Genomic DNA, 22,070 nt, shown 5'->3' on the forward strand with positions numbered 1-22,070 from the left:
ATCAAGACTCAAGGAGCTTAGTTTTTCTGGTATTATTGTCCCATATTGTCCAGTCTGTAAATTTTACTCTCACTCAGCCTATTGTGCATTCACAGATTTCTAACTATTATTTAAGTCACTGTTGCTTTTCTGTCCTCCCAAGTCTTCTGTCCTTTGCAATATTATTATTGCAGTACTATTATTTTACAAGCTTATCATTCCATGTCTGGAGTAGGAAGCAGTACATTTATATGGCCCACCGCATTTCTACAATACACCAAAAGACTCCATGTCATCACACATTTAAAATCTTCTGCACAATAGAAGATTTACAATGATTTCTTCAGTGTGTAACTTATTGTATCAATATATTCATTTGTTTCTTCCATCAGCTCAATCATCCCAAGGATGATGATGTGTTTAATCTAAATCTATACTGACTGTCAGTAGCTGATATCCAATCTTTTTATGAATATTTTTCCCCAATACCTGAAAAATTCATGACATTAACAAGGACCTTTCATCCAGATTGATGCTGATTACTTGATTTCCTCTTTTTCAAATCATTCTCTGTAACCCAAGAAATGGTTGTGCATCAAAATCAGTTGCTGAAATATTCAAATCTGCAAAAATGTTCCCCCTTTTCCTGATTCTGATAGCTGGTTTGAACTGCAGCATGTCATCTTGACCACATCAACCTGCCAAAATGCAAGCATTTAAATGGGTGCACCTAATAAAGTAACCGGTAATTTTTTGCAAGAGGAGGCAAAAAAAAATAAAAAAAATACTAAGACCTCTGTGGACCCATAGGGAGCTTTGCATGAAGTTAACCTGAATCCTGGAAGTTTGAAAGGAAAACTGCCCAAGAAGTTAGCTCATCAGACCTGTGTGACATTTCCACCATCTCTGCTGAAGGCCTCAGCATGTTAGCAGCTATGTTAAGTTGGCATGGTGTACCTAAATCTCTCACCAACGTGATATTCGTAGAGTTCCTTTATGGGTGATGCGAACACTAGAATTTGACCAAGAAGAGTTAAAAAACAATACCTCTAATTCTGCAGCTTTGACCTGATTATTTTTAAAACTGCTCACTGAAGGACACCATTACAATTAGTGAGGTAATGTGTGTATCTGAGAGGCCGTTAGACTATTAGAATCAAGGAGCATCCCGTGTAACACACAAGAAGTTTATTGCAGTTCATAAATATGTGACATATCTGTGAATTGTTTCAGAAAAGGAGAGTGTTTGCTTTCAGACATTGTATTCAAGTGTTTAAGAAGACAGATTAACTCAGGAATCACTGACTGTCAGCTGATACAGTACACAAGTAAGCTTGTCAAAAATTTACAGGATGAAACATTTAGAGCAAAGTGCAAAAACTGAAGATACTTTCCAACAAGATTCAACCCTGTAAAGACGGTCTGAATGTATTTATCAATATATTAATGAAGTGTCAAATAAGACATTAAATGGCAGCGTCGGTCACCAGTTGACTTGGTCACAATGAGGAATGGCTTGATAAAACAATGTGGAGTTTTTAAGAGGCATCACTAGTAAGACTTGAGCTGGGTCAAAGGTGGAGTTACATATTAATGGTTTCTTGTGATAATTAGAAGCCAACTATAATACACATGGTCCATGATCATAAACAGTACTTAGAAATGACTAAATTTCCTGTTCCATTGTCAAAAGCAGCAAAAGGCACTTGTGTGCATAAAAGTCTTCGACTGTGCTGCACATTCCCTTTGACCCATTGAATAAGACACAGTCCCATATAAGGCAGTTGTGCACACGTTTAAAATAAAAAGCCTGCTATACATTTGTTTTTCAAGATTTCTCATGAAAGAAAAAAAAATGCTATTAAGTCTCTGTTTTTAGGTGTATGGATGTGTTTTTTTTTTTTCCAACAAAGAAACTCACAGTTGCAGTTATTCGTACTAAAGTTGGTTGCATTCGGCAGCATGTTGAGCAAATACCTCCCTTACGTTCAATTATTACAGAGCCAAATCTGATGCACCAGTTACCTCTTGGCTTTATGAAGGCACGATATGGGATGAAGAGACAATCTATAAGCACAGTAACAATAAATGTTAGAAAGCTGTTGCATAAACTCCCCTTAAAGTTTGGAAAAATTAGCATCGACAACAATGTAGTGCCGTGAACGTCTCTAGTCTCACTCATATTACTTGATAAACAGAATATATTTTGACATAGCCCTTCTTTAAATTCAGCAAAACGTTGCCTATTGATTGGACGATGAATATGGAGTGGTTTCAGTCGGTAAACTTCAGGTCTTGCTGTTTCTCTCTGGCTTTCTAAGCAACTCCTTGACTGAGTGAAGAGAACTTTCTGTGGAGGAAAGCTTCAACGTGTGGCCATATCTTGTTGGTTTCTGTCCCAGAGAAGGTCTCTAGCACACCTTTACTCCTGGAGAGACAAAAAAAAAACAAAAAAAAAAACGCAAACCAGTTAGTTGTTTAATTTTTTGCTCTCTGATAAGTATGTGCATCTTCCATTAATAAGTTGTTAATACACATATTTCTTAATATTACCTTTTGGATACACTGTAAAACAGTCAAATTGAAATATTTCAACGTAAACAGTTATTAATGAAAAAAAATCATGTGTAAAGACATTGAATAAATAATTTGTTTTGTTGTTTGATTTGGCCAGAAATTGAAAAAGGGTGCAAATGTTTGAAATGTTTCTCAGGTTTTACAAGTTTTGGTAAATGTTTAATTAAATGTTTAGACATTTGTGCCTTCAGGTAAAGAGGACATCTGAAATGTCAGCTCCCATTTGTCTTCTTGGAATCTGGTTCTTGAGCTGTTGTTTCAGCAGCTGTGACGAAAGAAGAGGTCCCGGTTCAACAGTTGTGACCTTTTACCTATACCTATAGGACGTCTTTGGTGCACAACTCAGTGTCATGAGGTCACATGGGGCCTAATACTGACTTTGTCTGTGCAGTGATGCAAAGTTTATCAACATAAACACATTTGATTCCTGAGTTCAAAATAGTCTAGTTCAACTATTTTGTATAACACTATTGTTGTGGCATGATGGTTTCCTTGTTTGTATTTCTTCAATAATTAGCATTTTTGTAAAAGTTTGAATGGGTTAATCCAACTAAATAAATAACAAAGACTCACTTGTAGTTTATTTTCTATAGTCACATGACCTGACAAACCAATGTTCTAGGGGGGAAAAGGGGGCTGTTTGTCTCAAGTATCTATTGAAAAAAAAAAAAAAAAAAAAAAAAATGCTGTTATCAGCATTCTATTTCCTAGGCTATAAGGCAACCACTACCCAGTACAGGGTTTTGCAGATGCATATTTTAATTTACTTGCAGTTACCTGTAATACTCTAGGACAGGCTCTGTCTGGGTTTCATAGGACTTCAGCCTCCGTGAGACAGTCTCTGGTTTGTCATCATCCCTCTGGACTAGAGGCTCCCCTGTTAGATCATCAAAACCCTAGAGAGAGAACAGGAATACACATTGATGTGGACTCTAGTTAGTTTTTTTTTTTATTTTAAAAGAAGCTTCTGAACATGTTTTTGCCAGCTGTGAATTAGGTTTTATTCACAATATACAAACTATTAATTATACGTTGAAAGTTTGAGGTGACAACATGAAATATTTCTGGGGGGTTTTTTTTTGGAGGGGGGGAGGGGGGTGGGGTAATTTTTGCTCCTTTGTTGCTGTATTCTTGTTTTGTTCTTTCCAGCATTTCTTTTTTTTTTTTTTTTTAAACAGCTGACATGTTTGGCCTTTTGAAAATGAAGAGGGAGAAACACAGTGGTTATACTGGCTCCATCTATTCATGTCTCTCATAATGGAATTCTGGCTTTGTCACTCTGGGCTTTTGTTTTTGGCAGCTGAATGTGGCCTGAGCCAACTGAGAGAGCTACTGGAGAGTAAATACAGTTTTTAAAAAAAGAAAATTGAAAAACAAACAACAAAACAAAACAAACAAACAAAAAAAAAAAGAGTATATAGTGATGCTACCAGCTCTAGGTGGTCATGAATCTGCTTTGAGTTAAGTTTTAACAGCATATTTATTTGAATCTAATACACAGCTAGTTAATCAGTAAAGTCTGTAACCGTTGTCCTCCGACTACCATGAATGTCGGTGCAATCTTTTCTAAAGATCTTGAGCTATTAGGAGCAAATGAACAACCAAGCAGCAGATTTACTGAAGAGAAATGAATCATCATTCCCAGCTGTATTTACCTGTGGCTGCAGCATGCTTGTACATAAGGCAGCAGGGAGAGTTATAGTGAAACAGACCATTTCAGGAACACGGCTGTTTCCTGCGTGCATGCTCAGTTTCTGAACGGCACTTCTGCAGCTGAACACAGCCACTTAAGTTCAAACAGTTCTACTTGAATTATTTTAAATAAGTAGAAAATGAAATAACCTGTCAGTAATTTGACACTTTTGCATAGCAGGTAACAGCTGGTAAATAAACTGCAGAGAAAGAAGAAGAAAGTGCATTTTACATTCATTTTACCCAACTGATTTTATTCCACTCAGCTGTTTATCAGACATGACAAAACGAAATAAGCTGAAGCCAGTGAACAGTCACAAATGTGCTGCTCCTGTAGACTGAACAGGAAATCTTGCAACAAGTAACTTTGCAAGACAGAGTTCATGACCAGTACCTCAAAAACTCAAAACCATTCTGAGGACTGGTCTTTGACAAACAAAAACATAGCTCTTTAATGGTTTGTAAGCTGTCATGACTAGAAAGCAATAAATATCTGGACAGGCTTTAAGTAACGACAGAAAGTTCATACAGAAAAAATGTTTATGATGATAACTATAATTATGCATTCTGTCATGTTTTGGGTTCTTTTTTGAGAAGAAAATTTCATATTTAATGTTTACTAAAATCAACCCCATGACGGGCCTATGCATAAAATACTAATAGATAAAATAAAAATTGATAACACAAGCAAATCCTTGTATAAAATAATACAAAAAATGTTGTGTGATCTGCACAAATGCTGCAAAAATACCAGCCAGACTCTAAAGCAAAATTAGACTAGATGGACAAAATTGTCTACAATGATGCATGGTTTTATGTTTCCTTAGTCTTTTCAGAGTAGAGTTCCAGATCTAGCCCAAGATCAGCAGCACCAGTGTAGTAATGACTGTGTTAGTAACCTATGTGCAGTGTGTGATACATGTGGCAGGAGCAGCGCCTCTGGTCTGGCATATATCTCAGTATATTTAGTCTTACAATCTATTAGTAATAAAAGGCCAAGCAGCAACACTCTGCACCCAGAGAGTGTGTTTCTACTTTTTGAGGTCATCTTGAAGTGTGTCACCAAGTTTAATATTTTTGTTCAAAAAAAGTTTGGAAATTTCTTTCACTGGCTGCGAACAGCCTCCTAAATATTTTCCCCAATAATTATGCCAATAACTTTAACTTTCTAATGACAGCACTGGATCAAACTGAAAGGTGTGACTATGCATACGACATCATATATAGCATCAATTAAAAAAAATTCAAAAGCATAATGAACACAGATATTGACTGAAATAAATCAGTCCCTGTGCAGAACGTCATTGGCTGTGGGATCCGATTAATGTGAGCCAGGTGGTCATGAAAAGGGATACATTGAAAACCTGGAAGATTGGCCATTGAGGACTGACCATGGACACCCCTGTCATATGTCATTACAACCACTAAAAGGAAGTGAAGTCATGTCTCAACTTGACCCAAACTATGCATCCTTTCTTGAACTTTTTATAAAAACTGAATTATCAGACATTGGAAAGTGTTATTAACAACAAAAATTTTGTTTGTTTATTTTTTCCTATCAGTGGCAAATGCCAAGCTTTTAACAGGATCAGATTAAGTTTCCATAGCAACTGTTCCCTGCCGAGCAGTTTGGTGGCCCTCATCACTGCTTACAGCTACATTTCACCTTCGTTTTGCTTAAGGTCAACTGTTCCTGGTGAAAATCTATATTTGTTCAATATGCTGGCAGAGATCATTTCTGTTAAACCTAAACTCAGCCTTTTCAGACAAGGCACAAATCCAGTCTTTTTAAATTACAAGCTTTTTTTTTTAAGGAGACTTTCCTCTTCATTTATATTATGGTTTTTCATACCTGTCACACAACAAGGAAATTGGCACAAATAGGTAAGAGAGGTTATATTTACAGGAACTTGAGGTGGGTTGAAATCTGTATTGTAAACTCTGCCGCTTGGAATGTGAGTCCAACGAGAGGTCAGCCTTTCCTTGATGGTCTGGAAAGGTACATTGAGGTTGATAACTGTATCCACAGTGTAGGCATTATCAAGCGCTTCTGCCTGGGCTACTGTACGAGGGTATCCTGGGAAAAAAAAATAACAACAGGAAAAGATGCTAAGAGAAAAACGTAATAAATGCCAGGATTTTAATTCAACTGAGAACAAGTGACATGGTTAAAAGTACTCCCAGTGACTGGTTTATCTGTTATTAGAGAGCAAACTGGAAATGACTGGTCTCACATATGTTGTGAGACATTAAACAGGCAATGCTGATAACATGTTCCACTAGCAATCATTTCCCAGTACAACAGCTGATACAAAGATACGGGTTCCTACCATCAAGCAGCCAGCTGCTGTCGTTTATTCTTCTCAGATCATTCAGGATGAGACGTGAAATGACGGCATCGGGCACCAGCTGACCCTGATCAAGACAGGATTTCATCAGCAGGCCCAACTCTGGGACAGAAAGCAGATACAAAAAGAAAACATGATGCTTATATGCATTACTGACCTGAGTCTTTGCTCTCCCATTCTTAATCTCTTCAATGCTTCTTAAATTTCTATGTATCAGTCAAAAATAAGCAGACTTTTTTTTCCTCTCTAGAAAAATATGGTTTTCTAGCAGGTTGACCTTTCTGACTTGTATTAAAATCCGAGTATTTATTGCCTGGAAATGTCAAACTTGCAGAACTGTCATTTACAGCTGCAGAAATAAATAGAGGAATGAAATGTTGAGACAACAATCATCAATTACCCTGATCTACAAAAAAAAAGAGCCAGATGGAAATTTCTTTGTTTTATTTTGTACAAGAAAAGCATGTTCTTTAGTTTTAAACATTTCTTGCATGAGTTAAAGGACAAACATTTCCAGAAATTTCAACTTTCATTTTTTTACCGAGGTCTTGTGCCTTGGATAGCGTGTCAGGCGTATGACCTCTAACTTTTCAAACCTTGTCTCAACGCTCATCTGCAATCTGCGGCTTTCAGAGGGATTTATTGGGCAGGATTGGGCACAGTGGTTAGCATTGGAGCCATTAGCTGGGGGGAGGTCTGAACAGTGGGCTTTCTGTGTAGAGTATGGATCTTCCTCGTGTAACTACTCCCACCCACAAGTCATGCATGTTAAGCTACTTGTTATGGTTAATTGGTTAACTCGCATGTAAGTCACTTTGGATAAAAGCATCTGCCAAATGACTGTAAAGTAGAATTTAAGTTAAATAAGCAACAGGATGTAATAAGAACATAGGTAGATGTTTATTTAGTTTGAGATTAAAAAATGACCAATGACAGAAATAATAAAAATCATATGAAGAACTAGAAGACCAAGAAAACTGCTCATAAGTTTACTAGGAAGACAGAAAAATAAAAATGCTTGACTTTAAAAGACTGTCGGCAAGACTTTTCAGACTCTTAAGGGGAGTGCCTGGTTTCTATAATAATGATTTAGTGACACCTATGTAAGAAGAATTCATGAAAGTGTCACGTTTCATTTAATCAAATCAAGTCATAATTTATGTATTGAGCTCTCACAGTATCAAATTAAGGCATGCCAAGCTGATTTACAGATTTTTTTAAATATACTGCACAAAACATTCAGTATAAAAATAAGCACAATGGGGTTTGTATGAGCATGCACGTTTGTGTGTGTGTATGTGTGTGTGTGTGTGTGTTTGAATGAAAACTGCAGAGAAAGTAAATTTAGAAATTTGGACCATCAGAGCAGTTTTTGTATATTAAGATCTAGTCAAAGTCTAACGTTGCAAAAAAAAAAAAAAAAAAAAAAAAAAAAAAAAAGAAGGACAGGGGTATGTTTTGCAGAAACTACTGGTAAAAGTGAAACAAATAAAGTAAACTCTTGAATGTGCTGTTTTTTTCTGCAACTTAGGAGAAAGACTGAATGTCAGAAGGCCAATATGTCTGCACAATGACTAAAGCTATTGCTGCACAGCTTCCACTTTGGCAAGGTAAAAATGTGAAGGGGAATAGTCTCAAACTCAACCTGCAAACATGGATTAATAAGTATGATTAGAAAAAGGTGAAAGGTTAGTGGTTAGACTGAAAGAGCTGGTTGTGGAAAATATAGTATGAGTTCACCAATATTGTTTTGATAGTAAATGTCTTGGCTAATAGTTAATGAGTTTAGCTTCCTGACTGCAACAAAACAAGGACAAAGTTGTAACAAGGAACTTGGAAATGTGCAAAAGGACTGCAGAAAAAAGTCCAAAGCTTCACTCGATTCATAAAACAGCTCCTTTGTCATAGCTGTTAAAACACATCTTTATCAGTAAACCCTCATTTAAAAGGAACTAAAGTTCACAGTAACACTTATCTTTACAGCTCACTTTATCTTCATTCAAGGTGATATGAAGGAGTAGCAGACTGCCTTCCAAAGTTCAGGTAATGTTGGTGTGGATGTTTGCAGTATAAACACAAAACAGCACCTTTTTTTAAATCCTGCAGTTCAAACCTGTTCAACCCAAATTTGAAACTTGTTTTTTTTTTTTTTAACATTAAAGAAAAAAGAAAAAAAAAAAGAAATTCCTAAGAAATAAAGTATGTCACAGTAAGATAAGAAACGCACTCATGGGAGGGGTTACCTTATCATGATGCTGCAGAGGACAACCCTTATTCAGTTTTTTTTTCTTTTTTCTAATGTCTCTTTGTGTTGTGTATTCCTTATAAAAAAAAAGGGACAAAAGTTTACATATTTGATTTGCGCGTGACACAAATCGTGCCATGTGGATTGCGTTCACTTGATGTAAGAAATAAGACACTTTCTCACCCGTTTTTGCTTTGATGTTGGCTCTCAAAATGTCTCCACTAGAGAGGTGTTTTAATCCAAAAGTTTTCGTAATTCGCGCAGACACCGTTCCTTTCCCCGATCCCGGAGGTCCCATTATGACAGCACGGATAACCCTTTGCAGAACCATCTCCACGCAAGTTAGATTTTGAGGAACAAAGTATTTAGATTTTTATTCTAACTCTATTCAAACTCTCTCCTGGATGCTCAGCTAGGACTGGATCGAAGTACGCATAAACAGCTTTCCTTACAAAGTACGCAACAAAGACTCGGGCAAGTCTTAAAGCAGCCAGCACCAACTCTGTTTCCTCCAGCACGGCTCTAAGGAGGAAGAGGAGGGGAAAGAGGAGGAGAAAGGAGATGAACGGACAGATCAGCAGGCTGCAGGGCCAGCAGGGTCAGATGGGGATGTCGTCTCCACACGACGGCGACGACATGTCGAGCTTTTAAACGGTGTTAAATAAACTTACTTGCCTATGTCAACGTTTATGCCTCACTGGAAATGAGTTTATTGTATAATACTGTTATGTAATTGGTCTGCTGGCGGGGAAAAAAGGTTGTTGGAAAGGTTGCGGTGATTAATCCTTTCTCGATCCTTTGAGCAGGCAGACTTGCATCAGCTTTGCATGCAGGCTGGAGTGAGCAACCAATCTGCTCACTAATGCTCCGATTTTAAAGATACTTTTAACATTACATCATGATGGATGATCTGAATATCACTTTAACACTTTATAAAGTGCAGTTGTAGTTGTTTATCACCGTGGAAACCGTGTTAATACTTAAAGAAAGAAATATCATATAAAGCGTAATTTGTTTACATTTCACATTACTGTAACTTTATGAAAGTTATAGCCACGCCCACTCGGCTTTAATGAATGGCTTGGAAATCGTGCTCTCCGTGTGCGCCGTGCACAACACGATGCAAGCGCACGCCTGATTCTTGATTTTAGGTCGTCTGTCCTTTCCCATCCATGGGCATGCGATCACATTAAAGAATTTGTTGAGGGATTCGTCTCTTCAAAACAAATGTGTATGTTGTTCTTCTGCTCCAATTGTCCTCTTTTGTCTGGAGTTTAATCCAATCGCGTGCAGCTCGCTCAGTTCGCGTATTTGGGAATGCAATACTTTGTCGTCCGTTTTTTGTCAGAAAATGACGAGTTTAATAAACGTTTTAATGCGCATTGGAAAGTTTAAATATCACCCCTAAACTTTTGTAGCATTTACTTTTATTAGACACTCCATTCACCTCCTTTCTCTTGTCCTCCTCCTTCTTCTTTTATGGTGTATATTTGAGATGTGTTACTGCCACCAAGTGGTCACGAATGGAAAAGACAATTGATTATATGAGAGGATACAAAAAAAAGTACACGATTAAAAGAAAAAAAAAAATTAAAAACACATTAAGCGTGATAGCTAATAAAATTAAGCAAAAGTGTTCATTTGGTATCAGTAACTCACCTTTACATTAATGGATCACTATAGTAACATTCTGTTTCATCATCTGACCATCATGCAATGCAGAAAAACTGGTCCATGCATGTGTTGCTTCACAATATGACCACTGAAGTTTCTTATTATTAGGCTGTTTGAAAAATGCACTTACAAATCTCCAGCTGATCCAAAAGGCAGCAGGAAGGGTTCTGATGAATTAGAGGATCATATTTCTCTAGACTGTTCATTGAGTCCCTGGAAAATCCATGATAAAGTTGAAAATTCTTCTCACAAATAAAGCTTCAATTGAATTATATATTAAATATGTTTCATATTTTCACAGTAGAGCACTTCCCTCTCAGACTGCAGGTCTACCTGCAACTGTTAGACTTTTTAAAAGTAGAGCAAGAGCCTTCAGGCCCTCTCTACCTTTGGTACTAGGAATAAAACTTTCCTTTGTTATGGCTGGCTATGGGCGACACTGAGCTCCTTTAGTTATGCTGCTACAGGATTATACTCACTGGGACACATCCCACGATGCTCTGAAAACTTTACTGCTAACAGCACAGGAACCTTTTGGCACCTAGCAACATAAACTAAAAGACATTTACAGTCCAGAGTGCCACAACCACCCACCAAACATAACCAGGCCCATTAAACTCTGATCACCATATTTTCAATATTGCCCTCTGGGTGGCTGAGTGCTCTCCTCAGGATTTTACCTATTTATTTGGTAATCGTTCCAAAATACTTATTAACCATTGATTTATACACCCCAAATAATGGAGCCTATGCTAATAAAACACCCCAGGCTTACAGTCCCTATTTTTTCAAGGATTAAATTCTTACACATTGTAATACATCTTAAAAGTGAGTTTTAACTATATTATATTCATATTATCATCTAGGTACATGTTTCAATTCTGGGGTTAAAGTTTAGGTATGGCACTGCTAAATTATTTACTAATGATTGTACATAATATGTCATACCTTTTCCCTATTTGCCCTACAGTAATGTCATTAATATAGCCTTTTTTGACTAATTTTGTTCAATGTATGCACGATATCTTCAAAAGATCTTTCAAAATGTTTGACTTGTTTTTATTATTTTCTCTATCAAAAATAAAATAGTTATGAAGTATTAAGGCACTAAGTGATATTAAAACATTTTTATTTAAAAAGAAAAAAAAAACCAAAAACATTTTTTTACCCTCATGCTTTGCCGTACTCTCGCCGTCCATCAGCGTCTTCCTGCACAAACACACGTGGATTTTACTGACGCCAGGCACAAACAACAATAACATGGCAAGTCATGGACTCTCTTACGACGGCTGCAACTTCTTCCGACAGCGGCTGGTTATGTCTACTCTCAGCGCAAAGCGTGTTAAGATAAAAAACATTCGGTCTAAAGACGACGACCCTGGGCTTCGTGGTGAGTTGCAGCTTGACTCTGCATGTGGCGTCGCAGTTAGCTCAGCGGCTAACGGGCTAGCTGTTACGCAGTTGGGAGTGAGTCTGATAAGTGGGACTCAGAGGTGTGGAAATGGTGATGGGGTAAAAGTGTAAATTGAAAGTAATATTGCATTACCGTAGCACACTAGTTTGCGTTTTTTTTGTAAACCTTTCATAAGTCTCGAAGTACAATACTTGGAGAGGATTATTTTATTTTGGAATTTGTGATATCTGACATTTAATAATCAGATGGAACTCTTTAATCCGATTTCATTACCAGAAATTATTATTTAGAAAATACCTGAATAAATAATAGGTTTGCTCAAAAGTATTTCCTGACAGACTTATGAAAGATGGATCAGATTCAGACTCTTTAATATTATTGTACCAAGTAATTTGATTGAGCTTATTTATTTTTAATTAATTTATGTGTGTGTGTTATTTTTTTTCTACAGATTTTGAGGCCAGTTTCATTAGACTCCTTGACAAAGTGACCAATGGCTCCAGGATAGAGATTAACCAAACAGGTGATTTTCTCCATTATTCTGCTGACACATTGTTGTTTTTAAAGAACTGATTACTGTGAGGGTGAGATTACCACACTATGGTGTAGGTGCAGTCGATTAAATTATGTTAATCAATCATTGTGAGAAGGAGTCTCACAATGATTGATCCACAAGGATGGAGTATTGATCAATCATTATTTTTATATGAATATTTATGGACTATATTAAAATGTGATAATTATTGTGTGATAATTAGATAATTATTGTGTCAGTTAAATGGGATTCATTTAATGGTAACACTGGAAAATATGCACTTGCACACTTCAAAACCATTCTAAAATTGCATTAGTTATATAGATTAAAAAATGTCATCCAAGAAATTTTCAATGGTCAATTAATCCATCACCAATGAATTATGCCCATCCCTACTATGATGCGCAGACACGTGAAGTAGTATTTACAACTTTTTGTTTGGTGTGTGTATATATATATATATATATATATATATATATATGTTTTCTAAAACTGCTCAGGACATTGTTTTTTTTCTTTGATTGTCTGGTCCACAACACTTGTGACTGTGTTATTATGAGACTTTCACAGAGTTTGACGAGGATAATTGCACAGTATAGAGAGGAGAGGATCATCTTAACTAGATGCCCCCCAATATATGATAGAGGAAACACAGATCAGCATAACACAGATAATGTTGCCCCTTGTCTGTTGTCTCGGTTGGTTCATTGTCCTTACATGATTGTCTCTACTAGGTACTGTGTTATTCTATCAGCCTGGCTTGTTGCACGGAGGCTCCATAGAGCATGACTGTAATCCACAGCGTTCGATCGGATACTACCTGGAGGCTCTGCTCATGCTGGCACCTTTTATGAAAACTCCTTTGAGGGCAACTCTCAGGGGAGTTACTAATGACCCTACTGATCCTACAGTGAGTACATAAATTAGATCACATCTTGAATAATGGTCATTGTTCTTTGACTTTGCCTCATTTTGCTTATGATTGAAAAATGTGAAGCTGAATTTGACCTCAGCAAATACATGTGTTAAGCATAAATTGAGTGGTTAAGTGAGCTTTCTAATTCATATGGATTCATTTATTGTCATGTGTAGGTTAACAAGCAGGCAACAATCCAGTTGAATGCTATGGATAAAAACAAGTCATTATATTCACAATTTCTAAAAAAAAAAACTGCTGTGTTTTGCAGGTTGATCAGCTGAAGTCCACAGCTCTTCCATTAATGAAGAAGTTTGGTATTGATGGAGAGGGCTTTGACATCAAGGTGAGAATATCATGGTAACAAAGATGTAATACTCTTGCAAGGAATACGTTCACGTCCAGTGCTTGTACATGTTGGTATTTATCTTGTTATCGATTTTGTCTCTTCTTTTGATACTCACTCAGGTGGTGAAAAGAGGGATGGCGCCTGGTGGGGGAGGAGAAGTGGTTTTCATATGTCCTGTCCGTAGGACCATCCGGCCAATCCAGCTAACAGAACCGGGCAAGATTAAAAGGATCAGAGGAGTTGCGTATCCTTTCAATTGCCTTATAATTTAAAAAAAAAAAAAAAAAAGTTTTAAGTTCATAAAAAAAAAAAAAATTAACACATTTAATCAGTTTGTCTTCAAAGCAGCATTAAACATCTCTCGGTGCACAATTTCCTGGTACACCCACTTCAGTGATGCACTCATCAGAGCTTGGCAAAAAATGTCTCTAACTTGGCAACTTTGGTGTTGTTTGTAGTGAGTTTTCAGAACCCTCTCGACATTATTTTTTTTTAAAGCTAAATCTAGCAGCTTTTTCTGGTGTTGCCATCTGCATTTAACTAATGACCCTTTTCCAGTAGCACCTACTAAGCCCAGCTTGACACCACTCCTCCTGCTGTGTAGGTGTTTTCATCAGGATGTTCTTGTACCTGGTAGACACATTTTTAGCACCTACTCTTTTGGGGCTCTGGCTGAAAATGTGATGTGTACAGTTTGCAGGCCACTTTTGGCCAGAGTTTGATGTCAGAAGATGAGCCATGAAAGCGACTTCCTCAACAACTTTTGGGTAGTGTCAGCAGCTTTTCGACCAACAGCCTTTTCTGGTTCTGTTCATTGAGCAGCAGGGAAAGCATCACCTCCACATCCTCCATTGTGTGTTACAAACAAATGACTTCACCATACTTATGAGCCACCTTGCTATGGCGACCCCACCCACACTGAGGGCACCTCAGTTTATGGAAACAATTAAAACCAGGTAGTGTGGTGTTGGTGAAAACGGAGTATGGTTTAGTAGGTGCTAGACGAAAAGGGCCATAGGTGAATGGCTGCAAGTCTCCCACTGGATAATTACTGTATGGATATTTCGGCTACAAACAATTTGTTTCACCTAATCTGATACGCTAAATGGCATGTCATTTCTGAAACAGCTACGTGGAAAATCACATCCTGTGATTGTGTAAAAGTTGTTTGTCAGAGCGGTAAAATTATTGCCATGCAGTAAGCATGGAAAATATCTGCAGAGATGCTGAAACTATTGGAATTGGGTAGGAACTGTCCAACACATTACTAAAAGCTGGAAGAATATTTCTTACTTATCTTAAAGTAAGAAATATTGTGGGAAAATATTTGAGTGATCAAGTTTTGGCAGTCCCCGACAAGGTTTAAGTCAAAGTGTAAAACAAAGAAATCATATAATGCTTTATTAAATGGTGACAGTAGGAGCATTGCCACACACAGTTCGATGTGAACTCAAGAGACAGCTTGAAACAGCTGTAGAAACAGCTTTAAAGCCCAAGGGAAACCACTTTATCAGTGAGACTAATTGAGGAGAAAAATGCTTCAATTTCCCAGGGACTCTGCAGCAATGGAAGAAGGTCATTGGGTCTAATGAATTCAGATTTAGCCTGTTCCAGAGAGATGGGAGCATCAGGGTTAGAGGAGAGGCAGATGAAATGGCTTATGCCCTATTCTACAACCCTGTAGGGGTAGTGCTATGATCTGGAGCTGCTGCACTTAGTCGGGTCTAAGTTCACCAACAAAGAATGAGGTCAACTGACTACCTGAATAAACTGAATGACCAGATTATTCCATCAGGTTTTTTTTTTTTTTGTCCTCCCCTAATGATGCAGCCGTGTTAATGGTTTCACTTCATTGACAATCTTTAGGATTTGCAGACAAAGTCTTTGTACTTTAGTCTGGCTCGTCCATCATCTCTACAAGACCTTGGCAAAACAATTAATTCACCTCTGGAAAGAAATAAATGTTGTCATTGCAGAGGCTAATTGGAAAAAATGCCACAGTGGATGCGGTTATCAAAACAAAATATTAGTGTGTTTTGACAGTGTGGCCAGAACATTTTTTCTGCAGCACTCAAAGCTTCTTTTATTCATCAATTAATTTCTTTAATTAAATTGCAAGCTCACTGTTAAATCAAGGCTTTGGAGGCCCTTAATGTTCAAATCTCAGATATTCTGTACGAGTTTCTCCTCAAATGGCCAACAGGATTGTGGAGTCGTCCAGGAGTGTCCTCAACCAGTTCCTCCCGGACATCTACATCTACACGGACCACATGAAAGGAGCCAACTCTGGCAAGTGGGTATCGCTGTAAATATTTATGAGTTGCTAAATTGCAGGGATTGTTGTATGTATTTTGTCTATGAACAGTCAGCCACAGTAGGATGCCGATTTCTATTTGTGTGTTTGCAGGTCTCCAGGTTTTGGTTTGACTCTGGTAGCTGAAACGCTGAATGGCTGCTTCCTCAGTGCAGAGATGTGCTCCACACCACAGGGTCAGGGAGAGCCCATGCTGCCAGAGGACCTTGGTAAAAATTGTGCCAAACTACTTTTGGAAGAGGTATATCGGGTAAGTATTGAAACTACTCTCAAGTAGTGTACCTACACATTACACACACACTTTGATGTAACAATGGTTTTTAAAGAGAAAAATCAAAGTGTCAGAGGTCTCAGACTGTGATGAAAATAAATTTGATTTTCGACATACATTTATTGTGTTGAATAGGAGCAAGATAGATTTCTTATTGGTGAGAAGTTGGCATTTATCCCGCATTTAACACATGCCACTTTATTTACTAGTCCTGTAGTGTTTAACATTTACAACACGCTACCGGTTGTCAATGGGTTAACTTGCTTACTACATGTACTTCCTCTTCAATGATCACTCCTCCCCACTGTCGTGAGATCAAGTTGATATTTATCGTCTTTCTGTTGTTCATTGTGTTTTAAATAAAAAAGCATAAGAGACTCACGCTACGGTGTCAAAACATGAGTCTGCTAGACGTGTAGTAGAAAACTGTTTGCCTCCCTCATTAACAACACCCGTGCAATTAAAATTATGACCCTTCAGTAACCCCCGCTACAAGCATCACGATGCACTAGACATCTTCAGATTTGACCTTTTTCATCAAACATATGCAAACTGATACCACCCCCTGGTGGATGGGGAACTTATATAAGAAACATGGCTCCTACAAGTCCTGTCCTCTAACACAAGAGATGGCAGTGGTTCAGGGAAAGTTTTTTTTTTTTTTTTTTTTTTTTCCTGAAAACAGCTTTACCTAGTTAAAAAGCCATTGCATTAAAAGGATATTTGATCATCTAGCTGCAAAGGTTTTTTTGGAGGTTGAATTGCACATTTTTCACTTTTTAATTTAGTTTTGTTGTAGCATCGATGGCCTCAAGCATTTATGCATGAATGTTTGAAACATAAAATGTGAAATGATAATAGTAAAGTTAAACTCGCCTCAATTCAACTGTCTGTTGGTTCCTAACTACATCAGAAACCTGGTATTATAGGCAAATGCATAATGCTGAAACCTCTGTTTTCTGCCTTTTCCAGTGGAAGGCAGAAAAAAAAGAGTCAGAATTCTTTGTGAATACCTGACATCCATGACATACACACATTCATGAAGCTACACTAGCTGCCCTTGTTTACCCACATTCTCTGGTAATGACCCTTGTCTGCAAACCCACTAAGAAACTGTTTTTGGACAGAACCACAATGTGGAGAACAGCTAAAGGCTCCCTCAGTCTTAATCCAGACTTTTTCTGTTTTATTGGGAATGGTTCTGTGGCTGCTTTATGAAAGCATATCACAAGAATTATTTCATGTTATAAAACTTTTAAAGCAAAGCTGAATATATGTGATAAGGGGTGACAAAACTGTGCTAATTACTGTTCATGTCATTATTTTTGTTTATTTCACTACAGAGGCACAAAATAGTGTCAGATAAAATATGAATGTATGTATGTATATATAGTTTTAAATTTTATAGAGCCATATAAACACTTTTTAAACTTAACACGATCTATTCAAACATTTTTTTTTATTAAAGGGGATGGTTTATTTAAAAGGGGAATATTAAAGAAATGTAACAAACTATTTTAGGGTTTTCGAGAAACTTTGAATGATATTTAATCAGTTAAGTTAGTGTTTTTGCAATAATTACTTTATTAAAAATAGAGAACTATCATGAGCAACATCATGATTTAGGTAAAATGAAGGCAACTAAACTTATTGGTTTAATTTCTCCAACAGACAAGAACTTCGTCCCAGGAGCTGATTAATCAGTAGGAAAGCATTTGTTCCGATGGGCTTGTTAAGTTAGCAATACTTAAATGTAAATACTTTTGCCCTCAGGTAGAAATAAACAAAAACTATTTCCCTAAATCCCATTGTCTGTATATAAATTTACTTGTGTCCTGTGACTGTAGCAAGTTTAAACAAACTGTGCTGATTGACGAAGCACAGCCACACACATAACCTCACATGGCCACACAGGTAAAATAAGCAACTTCAACAGAATATGTACAATGACAGTCTGTGTCTTCAGTTTGCCTCCATATGGCTCAGCCTCTCTCATCGGAGCCATGTGAGTCCAGTTAGCTGGTCAGGGTAGTGCTGATTAACTCTGAAAGAGGAATATTGTTGATGCATCTTCTTAACTCCAAGCAAGAGAGTCCAGAGCTAAATTTTTGTCTTCCCTGTTTGGAGGGTGGTGTGATCTGAAATGCTTTGTCTGTTGCCTGTTTTATTATTTTTAAAAGGCTAAAACTTGCATTGTGCATTTGAACCTGCATATTCTAATTCAAATGAGATGCAGAAAAAATGCCTACAAGGCCTGGGAAGAATGCAAGAGATGAGTGGCTCTTGTGGTTGAATGGTTTTTCTTTTTTAGCTTTTGGAGAGGAGAAATTTCTTGTAGTTATATTTAAGGGCAAGTATGGGTGCTCTACAGTCCACACGACTGTTTGTTTTATGGTTAATCAGTACATTCTTCTAGTAGTAAACCAAAGCTGCACCATGGACATCTTGTTTTTGGAAGCAATGTCAGCGCTCACTACCAACTGATGTAAGTAGTGAACTGTTATATCAGCTGTTTGTGTGAATTATTACTGTGGTTTTAGATCCCTTTAAAAAAAAAAAAAATCTCGACATCATTAGATTTTCTTTAAGAGTCAAAAATGAAGAGGTGCATTTTGTGGAGGTTGCACAGCAGGTCCAGTTGACTATTTTTTAACAACACAATAATGCTATGGAAACAGGATTTTGGCTTTATTTTTTTTTTTGCAGGATTTACCATTAAGCCACAGTGAAATTAATTATTCTAATTTGCCCCGTTGATTTGATCTTTTTTTTTTTTTTTTTTGTTAATTGAAATTTTGCGTTGGAGAGCTTTACGAGTCCGAGACTCTAAACATTTGGATTTCATGTTGCGTTTTTTTCCCCCCCTGGGTCTTCGTAAAGAGATTGTCTTTCACAGAGAGGATTCAAGGGACTTTTCCAAGAGTACATGTGGTCTATAAGTAGCCATGGGCCTATTGAGACATTTTAACCGTCTCTTGATGGCAGGGTGTGAAGTTGCTGTCAGAAATTATGTTACGGGGTATGTCTGACAGAATTAAATGGGAAATCTTAGCCTGTGCAGCAAAAACTGGCGTACATTTGTCTTCTTTGAGGTAAAAAGGTAAGTCTGATAAGCAAATTTAAAATTTTGTTCTTGTGTTAAGTTTTGAGCTTTTGATGAGATCAGTTTTTACTGTATGCAAGTAAGTCATTGGTTTTAATGTTTTACGTGAATGGATGCACAGGGGAAAGAAGATGATTAAATATCCAAAATATTAAATGATTCAACCTAAATCATTAAACATTACATTCTCAGCCATGTTGGTTTAAAATAGTATTTCATCTTGGGTTGGAAGTTGAGCCATGAGGTGTAGCTCATGAAGCTTCATGTTAAGTATCAAAGTTCTGGGAATGCTGTTAATCAAAACACAGCTTCGTCAACAATATACACAGTGTTGCTATAGTTTCCACATGGATTCACTGATGTGATTATGTAATTGAATCATAATTCTGCTGACAAACTGTCAGGATGCCACAATAGTGCATGACTGGGCCACATAAGTACTGAAGTTTATTGGATTCATGTTGCAAGAAAATAATTCTTTTTAGTTATACGACACAAGGACAAGGTGTAATGGTCTTACCAAAACTGTGATGTTTGAATTATGGTGTGTATTATACTCTTGGGTGTGTAGTGAAAGCTTTCTCCACGTTGTTGAGTAAACACAAAGGCATGTGTTCATTTGGATACACAGAGAGAATCTGCTGTCCTAATAGTGTCTTGTATGTAAAAGAGATGTGAAGTATCAAAAAAGGGGCTTGAGATTCAGAGACGATCTGTGAAATAAAACATACTGGTGAGGGGACACTTACATGAATGGAGAAAACTGTTAATGAAAAGCCAAGTTTGTTTAAAATAAAAAAAGTCACTAAGGTCTGTTGGTTCAACTATGTTTTATTTAAAAAAAAAAAAAAAAAAGGGGGGGGGGGGGGGGGGGGGGGTTGCATTTCTAAAAGGCTTGTATTACAAAGTTTTGCACTTCTTTATTTAATTTGGAGCAGACCCAAGTACTATCAGTGCTCGACCTGAGATGGTCAAACCTACAGCCAGGGGTTCATTTCTTCATAAACATCTCCACCTCTGTGACGCACTTTGCTGCTGTTTTTATTACTGGAAAACATGGTCTCTCTTCTTTCACTGTTGTAGGGTGGCTGTGTGGATTCAACCAATCAGAGCTTGGCTCTGCTCTTGATGACCCTTGGCCAACAGGATGTGTCCAAGGTTCTGCTCGGACCGCTGTCACCATACACGTAAGCAATCGCCATTCAACACTCTGTCCTACTGAACTTTACCAACTACTCATTCATAAATAAGCATGTTGATAAAAATTCCAAGACTCAGTTGTGTTTAGTTATTCAGCTTGTTGATGCCGAGGCAGATGACAGTATTCCAAGCTGTTATTTCTTGGTAAAGCTTAATTTTTTCTTCTAAAGAGTTTTATCTTTTTTAGAGCAAAGGTATTCATTTATTTTCATTTGCGCTGTTGGGTCCTTTTTTTTTCTTTTTTTGCAAAAACACAACTGCAGTTGGAGTAAACAAGGTGCCAACACCCTCCTATTTCTGTGAAGCCATAATGTGATTAAACTTTTTATGAAACAGCTATGTAAGGAAAAAAAAAAAGTCATACTTTTTTGAAAATCCAGTAGTCTTTAAGTCCAACTTCCAAACAGCTTTGAATCTCTGTCTTTGCATGTTTTATAAGCATGATGGCGACAGGTGAATGTTGATATTAGCATCTGTAAAGATATACTACTGCGACTATTCCTGACTTGCAAATGATCTAAAAAGGGAGGAGAGATTGTAAGGGAGACGAACCAGACCTTGTCCAGTCAACATAAATGAGGAGTGAACTATGAACTGTCCATTTTCAGTTATCATGGTACCGGTGCTGTGTCCCTCTCAAGTACAGTACTATGATAACTGAAGATTGGCAGTGCCATCACAATGCGTTCTTCCTCATCTTCAGGTAATGTGAAAAATGGAAAATAAATGTTCTTTCTTGGTTTAGAAATTTAAAAGGAGATTTTTTGGGGCATGTTTTTAAACTCTTTGGTCAAGGAATTGCTGCCAAAGATGTCTTTTTGAATCAGAACATTCACTGCTAGAGGCCAAAAGACATCTTTTGTGTTTTCTATATATGGACAGCCAGTTTAGCCGGGTGCATGTGTCAAAATGTCATCAAAATGTGTGTACCCAACGCCTTGTGAATATGCGCAGAGTGCGCACTCCTAATATACCCTGATGCACTCACCCAGCCAAATCAGATCTCTCCATATCTGTAATCCCAGAACTCAATATTCTGTCCATCCTAAAAGATGAGCCACAATGCTCCAGAACGCTGGCAGTATGGGGCTCTCTGCTGTAACAATGGCTGGCAGCACATGAGTTTAATATCATATGCATGATATGGAGGGCTAATGACAAAGCAGTTTCACTTGAAGCAGAGTCCAAGTACATACTGCTCCGGGGCACCCAGTGAATCTTTACTGGCAGTTGTGATATAAAAATTAATATGCCTAAAAACTTTCCTCCTGTCTTTGCAGGATCGAATTCCTTAGACACATCAGAGACTTCTTCCATGTTCTGTTTAAGATCGAGGTCCAGAAGCCTTTAGAAGATGAGAGAAAAGGTGGAGACAAGGTTCTAATGACCTGTGTTGGAGTTGGATATAGCAACATAAGTAAAACCCTTAAATAAAATATTTTTGTATAAATAT

The 22,070-nt window shown here is 37.4% G+C and overlaps 2 protein-coding genes across 2 annotated transcripts; one reads left to right on the top strand and one right to left on the bottom strand.

The window, feature by feature from the left end:
• Positions 1–1,160: 1,160 nt before the first annotated feature.
• Positions 1,161–9,339, bottom strand: ak3 (adenylate kinase 3). Its single transcript, XM_079256641.1, has 5 exons — positions 9,025–9,339; positions 6,579–6,698; positions 6,153–6,325; positions 3,334–3,452; positions 1,161–2,407 (listed from the first exon to the last, which is right to left on the bottom strand). Exons 1-5 carry the CDS (start codon positions 9,170–9,172, stop codon positions 2,296–2,298), a joined length of 672 nt encoding a protein of 223 aa, XP_079112767.1. The 5' UTR covers positions 9,173–9,339; the 3' UTR covers positions 1,161–2,295.
• Positions 9,340–11,718: 2,379 nt separating this feature from the next.
• On the top strand, positions 11,719–22,069 carry rcl1 (RNA terminal phosphate cyclase-like 1). Its single transcript, XM_079257175.1, has 9 exons — positions 11,719–11,905; positions 12,381–12,452; positions 13,199–13,374; positions 13,652–13,726; positions 13,849–13,973; positions 15,897–16,022; positions 16,137–16,293; positions 20,501–20,604; positions 21,898–22,069. Exons 1-9 carry the CDS (start codon positions 11,776–11,778, stop codon positions 22,049–22,051), a joined length of 1,119 nt encoding a protein of 372 aa, XP_079113301.1. The 5' UTR covers positions 11,719–11,775; the 3' UTR covers positions 22,052–22,069.
• The last annotated feature ends 1 nt before the right edge of the window (position 22,070 follows it).

Source organism: Telmatherina bonti (assembly GCF_933228915.1).
Source record: "Telmatherina bonti genome assembly, chromosome: 17".
In the NCBI taxonomy this organism is placed as follows: Eukaryota; Metazoa; Chordata; class Actinopteri; order Atheriniformes; family Telmatherinidae; genus Telmatherina; species Telmatherina bonti.